Consider the following 6389-nt stretch of genomic DNA (forward strand, 5'->3'; position numbering starts at 1 on the left):
CTCTGTGAGAGACAGAGTCATAAGGCTTAATCACAGTTTAGAGGACATCTTTGTGGAAATTGTCATTGGCATTGACACTTCTTCTGCTTGGAAATAAATCCATCATTTTCTTGGCTTTGTATTCAGATAAGAGCTAGTGAATGTTGGGAGAGCCGGTGGTAATTTACAGAGGCACAATATGCCATCTCCTTTCCTTTTTCTCCTTCTGATCCACTCTCTCTATCTGTGCACTTCCTTCGGTTTCTCCCAGTCATTCCCTAAGCGCAGCATCTGTCTGCCAACGCTACCTCATTTGCACATTTTTCTTTTCAAACATCTCTGCGTTTATCCTCCCAGGTTATGCAATCAAGCTTGTTACCTAGAGTTGGGAACTGAGAACTGAGTTGCGTTTTAAAAAAATATACTGTACCATAACCGATTGATTTCCATGATGTTCGTTTCCATTAATGGTACTTGAACGTCTGCGTTCATCTGCCGATGATGTAGAACTGAATCTACGGCGCTGTGGAAAAAGAAAAAGAGTTTGCAATGGTAATTCTCTCTCATGTGATGAGAGAGAAAGATGGCAAAATTATACACAGATAATAAATAGACGAGAATTCAAAAATAAAAGAGAAGTCATACTTAAGGCAGCACATTTTTTTTAAACAGGCACTCACTAGAGTACTCAAAATAAGTTCTAATATTGCTTTGAGGCCCAAGTAGGGTAGGATTTTGACAGCGGGTAGGATTTAGTCACAAAATCTGTTATAATGAACTGGTCAAAAAGACAGTGAGTTGTCTGTTTGAATCAGTCTAATGACTCACTCACTGACTGAATCGATCACTGAACCACAACTCGAAATGAATCGAGAATGCCTTCTGTGTGCTGTGTTAAGGCTTGTGATAATTTTTTTTTCATGTAACAATCCAAAGTTTTTAAATATTGATATCAATTTTATATATATATATATATATATTTACAAATTTTTTTTTTTTAAAGATTGGAGTAGGTTTGTGTGTGTTTTTTGTATGCATTGTATATGTTTTACTTTGTGAAACTGTTAATTGTTGTTTAAAATAAAATAATGTTTAAATATAGACATTCTGAACTGTTTTCAATGGAACTTTAATAAAAAAATGTATTAATTTATTATAATTTATTTAGTATATATTCTTAGTATGTAAATAGGACCAATTATTCAAGTCCTAAAAGAATCATTAGAATACTTAAGGAACCAGAAGTGTTCTATAAAATCTACCTCAGAATCATTATATTTCTTCCTTTGTTTAGTATTTGTCTTTAGTATATAGTTAGGACCAATTATTCAAGTCCTAAAGAAACCATTAGTGTAATTATAAAGGAACCGGAAGCATTCATTGTAATATAAACCAGAATCATTAAACTCCTTAGGATTTTTGCTACCTCTCAAGGTTGTAATAAATCAAACTCTCTCTCTCTCTCTCTCTTTCTCTCTGTTTCAGAGATCTCAGTGAGTCTGCTCTCCGTCATTGTAACGTTCTGTGGCATCGTGCTGCTCTCTGTCTCTCTCTTTGTCTCCTGGAAGCTCTGCTGGTTGCCGTGGAGAGATAAGGAAGGCGGGGGTCTGAGCTTGACGTCGGGGCTCCTGCCCGGCGGGGCCGGTTTGGGTGGGGTCGGAGGTGGAGGGGGCCCCTCGCACCTTCCTCCCCTGTTGCAGAGGAAAGATACTCACTCCTCTTCCTCGCTGTATCCCTCACTCTCGCAGCAAGGCCAGCATCACCCCCATCACCCCCATTTCTCTGACCTGATGGGGGTGGAGGGTGGAGGGGGGCTGGTAGTGGGGGGTGTGGTTGGGGGTCCGCAGGAGATGCAGGAGCATTCTTACCTAGACATGGACACTTATCCCAACAATGCTGGTGAGTAAAAGTCTGCTGTGTATCAAACTCCGAAGCACTACTTTACTCTTTGTGAGACCTAAGAGACAGTGATTGTTGTTAATTATACACCATTCTCTTAACTACTCCTTTCATCTTTTCTATGGCTTATGGTTTCTCTTGTTTTCAGCAAACCTTAAGTTGAGCCAGACATCTCCCGAGTTGCCCCCAGCAACAGAAGGAGGCTCAGCTGCGAAAGACCTGCCCAATGCTCATTCCCAGCAGCAGGTCACCACCAGGTCAGTGACCTTCTCTTCTTGTACCTGTCTGTGGTTTCTATGTGTGTGTGTTTTACAGGATGATGGAGTGAGTGTGTGGTTTGTGTCTTGCAGAATGTGTGCAGAATGTTATATTGAAGTGAAATTTAAAGCTGCAGTCCGTAATCTTTTTTTGGTTAAAAATGATCCAAAATCAATATTTGAGCAAGTACATAACCAGCCAGTGTTCAAAACTATCGCCTTACTTTAGCCCGATTCACAACGGTTAGCTTATAATAATGTTTTTGCGGGAAATTCGAGCATGGCACTGCGTCATTACGTCACGTCTGTAAACATAAAGAAGTTGTCCCGGCTATTAGGCTATCGCATGTGAGGATCCTGCAGGTGGACGATCGTTTATAGCCTTTTCTCACAGCAGCCAGAATAATTAAATGTATCATTTTGATGGCGGACTGTAATCCATAAAGGATTATGTGTTTATGAAACACATGTGAATGAAATTAAATTATATTCCCGTTATAAATGAGCCTGGGATTACACAAGATTTGTATTTTAAAGAAAACCAGTTCGAAGGGAGCATAATTTGCTTTTTGGGTTAAAATAATTTCTTAATATGAAATTGGAATGGTATGGCAATTAGATTAGACTGTTAGACTAGATTAGACTGTGCAGAAACTGAAATCTACACGCTAATACACACTATACTCATAGTCACCAATGCTGATGTTGTTAACATCAACAATTTGAGAATAAAGTATAACAATAATAATAATTTGAACGGTTTGATGTGATATGAGCTAACCGATCTTTAGATTTAATCACCATTGGTAGTGAGATTTATGGTAATGCTTTTTTCCTCAGGTGGTCAGAACAAACATGGCAGACTTGTTACTTACTTGTTCAGATGGCAATATACGGTGAAAATTCTTATTTGGGACATATTCCAAGACGTAGGCTAGAATCTGTGATTGCGAAGTACAGTAAATATCCACACTGGTTCGGTGACTGACTGCCACACATACTCTTCAGGACATTAGATTCATCCGCGCTGGAGCCGTGCCGACTCACAACCCATACAAGCTAGATAATTCCACACACAGCTGCAATTCCAGGTTTTCAAACAGAGATGGCGACAAAGAGGCAAAACTTACGGACTGCAGCTTTAATGTTTTTCTTTTTAAAAAGTCTTACATATGCTACCGTTTAAAAGTTTTTTTCCCTATTGTCTAATGTTGTGAAATACTGTTACAGTTTAAAATAACTGTTTTCTATATATTCTAAATGTATCTTCAAATGTAGTTTATTCCTGTGATGGCAAAGCTGAATTTTCAGCATCATTACTCCAGTGTCACATGATCCTTCAGAAAATCATTCTAAAATGCTGATTGGATGCTCAGAAAACATTTCTTATTATTAGCAATGTTGAAAAAAGTTGTGATGCTTAATATTTTGTGGAATCAGTGATAGAATCAGCAGTGATGGAATCAGCATTTATTTGAAATAGAAATCTTTTGTAACATTATAAATGCCTTTACTGTCCCTTTTTCAAAACCCCACATTCAAAAAAGGAAAGAAATGTAGACCTATAAATAAATTATATTATTATTTATATATTATATAATATTGCATACAAAATAAAATAGAACAGGCTTTATTTTGTTATGAAAATTAAGCACATGGGTATTTTACTTCTGAGTTTTGTGGAATTCGGCTTTCATTAGATTCTCAATATGGCAGTACAGTATGTTTTGTAATATACTATCGTAAAAATTATCATTTAAATTAGCTTAAGTTAAAGGCAATGCAACAAATACCATGACGAGTACATGCTTGACATTTACTTATTGTTTTTTATTTGCATTCACATTTTTCCCTCTTTTACCCCTCAATTGAATTAGATGGTTAATTAATAGAATTAATCAGATTAAAACAAAAACAAAAAACGAATATGCAATGCAAAAAATAAAAAAAATAAAAATCGTTCAGATAGTTCTTCCTTTCATAAATATCATCTGAAGATGTTTCGTTTCCCCCTACCAGTCCTTGTGTTTGTTGTCTATACATGCGCATGTGTGAGTGTGTTCACCCTCTGGTCTCTCTCCAGGCCTAAGCCCATGACTCACCAGCTTTCCAGCCCTGATTTCCATGGTGAGGAAAAGAGTGAGCAGCTGACCAGCATTGGGCAGATCAAACCAGAACTTTACCGGCTGCGCCAGGGAGACCAGGGGGATGGCAAACAAGGCGACACCTGCGGCAAAATCAGCTTCCTCCTGCGCTACGCCTTCAAGTGAGTCCACTCAGATCCATCCCGCCATTACCTCCTCTCCCCACGGGGAAGCATCTCGTGTGGAATTGTCACACAATGTGGATCCATGCCTCTCAATACATCAGTGGGTTATAAATAGATCTCATCGGCAGGGCTCACAATTGAAAAGGCGAGCTGGAGAAAGAAGCAGGGGAGTTGCAGTCAGCACAATGAGTTATAGTCAGGCTTGCCGTGGGCAGCCCGTGCACGTCAGACCAGGTCCTTTATTTTGCCGTCACGCAGAGGGACATTAGAATGGTGAAAAGTGCTGATGTTTGAGAAATGAAGGAAGGAGAGGCTGTTTCACTCATGAATTATATATGACCAGCCAATTTAAACAGCACAGCCTGTCAACACATAATAACACAATACTGTGTTATGGCCAGAATTACAGAGGAGGCCGAGGGAGAGAAAGAGATGAAGATGGGTGAGTGGAGATTGATATCTCATTCCTTACACATAGGGAGCAGTTCAAATAAATGATTTGACACCTCTGTCCCTGTTCATTACATTATCGGTCTATTATGTTCCGCTGTGAGCTCTAAGGTGAGTATGTCACAATTGCGTGTGCGCATGAGATGGAAAGCTTTTGAGTTAAAGGGATAGTTCACCTAAAAATAAAAATGTGGCAATTTCCTCGTGTTGCTTCAAACCTGGTCTTTCTTACTTCTGTGGAACAAGTAAGGAGAGGTTTAGCAGAATGTTTAAGCTGCTCTTTTGCATATAATGAACAGCCGTGATCTCCCTTCACTTTCATTGTATGGAAAAGAGCATTCTGCCTAACATCTTTTGTGTTCGGAAGAAAGAGGGTTTGAAACAATCCAGGTGAGCAATGTATTATCATAGTCTAGACATGATAAACTGGTAGAACTTTGTCAACCAGTTTAGATTTTGAAATAGAAACACATAGTAACACAGCACTGTGCTTCTATGCCCTGCATAGACAGCAACAGAACTACCACGTTCAAGGCCCAGAAAGGTAGTAAGGACATCATTAAAATAGTCCATGTGACATCAGCGGTTCAGCCTTAATTTTATGAGAATACTTTTTGTGCGTAAAGAAAACAAAAATAACGACTTTATTCAACAATTTCTTCTGTTCCACGCCAGATGTTGACACACGTTCACAAGAGCACCACGACGCATTCATTTGTATTTTTGTTTAATTCTATTTCTTTGTCCTATTTCTTTGTCCTTTGTCCTAAGGTTTAATTGTCTTTTTACTTATATTAAGTAGGCTAGTATTAGTTTTTGCTGTTAGAATTGTGAAATTTCAGTGTCGTCTAAAGTTTTGGTGTTGTGATTTTTTTTCTCCAGCAAAAATTACTATATATTGTTATCATGAAATGAAATTACTCATATCATGATATAACATTTTTTGATTATTTCGCCCACCTGTAGTGTGAGTAAATGAACAGAATTTCTTTTTAAAGCAAATGCAAACGGAAATTCAGCGTTTGCACGAGGTCTAACGGCCAAGATTGTTTCTCATCCCCATGTGTGTTTAACTGACATCATCACACCTCCTGCTATGCTGTTGCGTTTGCAATACATCAATGCGAATATGTCACAGCTACAAGCATTTTGGGAATAGCGGGCAGGTTGACACTGTCAGTCAGAGTCGCATCTGGTGGGACGTAGCTTTCTGTCAGCACAGCAGTAGGCCGATAACACATGCGGCGCAGAGGGAATAGCAGCTATTTCTAACCCATTGTCTATGAGGGTTAAAGCCGAATGTTGTTTTATTATTATTCTAATTTATCCATCTATTTGTCAAATTCCAGCTGAGTGCCGATCATTGCGTTTTCCGGACGAGCGCTTTCAGACAGCATGTGCATGACTTTTGTTTGAGGTCTTGTTTTTTTTCATAGTGATATTGTAAAGGGGGTGGGGGTCAGGGAGGGGGGCCTGTGACTGAATAATGAAAAGCCGTTGTGCGGTGCAACACATGACTGGGGGGGGGGGGGGGG

General features: G+C 39.0%; 1 protein-coding gene across 1 annotated transcript in view; it reads left to right on the forward strand.

Annotated features, from left to right (window-relative positions):
* LOC107551154 (synaptotagmin-C-like) overlaps positions 1–6389 on the forward strand; it is a 48999-nt gene that overhangs the window by 24022 nt on the left and 18588 nt on the right. The window contains exons 4-6 of the mRNA XM_016232660.1: positions 1465–1878; positions 2027–2135; positions 4219–4401. Of these exons, the coding sequence (XP_016088146.1) occupies positions 1465–1878; positions 2027–2135; positions 4219–4401 (706 nt within the window). The remainder of the gene's footprint in view (positions 1–1464; positions 1879–2026; positions 2136–4218; positions 4402–6389) is intronic.

This window comes from Sinocyclocheilus grahami, unplaced genomic scaffold (genome assembly GCF_001515645.1).
Source record: "Sinocyclocheilus grahami isolate Dianchi unplaced genomic scaffold, SAMN03320097.WGS_v1.1 scaffold416.1, whole genome shotgun sequence".
Taxonomy (NCBI): Eukaryota; Metazoa; Chordata; class Actinopteri; order Cypriniformes; family Cyprinidae; genus Sinocyclocheilus; species Sinocyclocheilus grahami.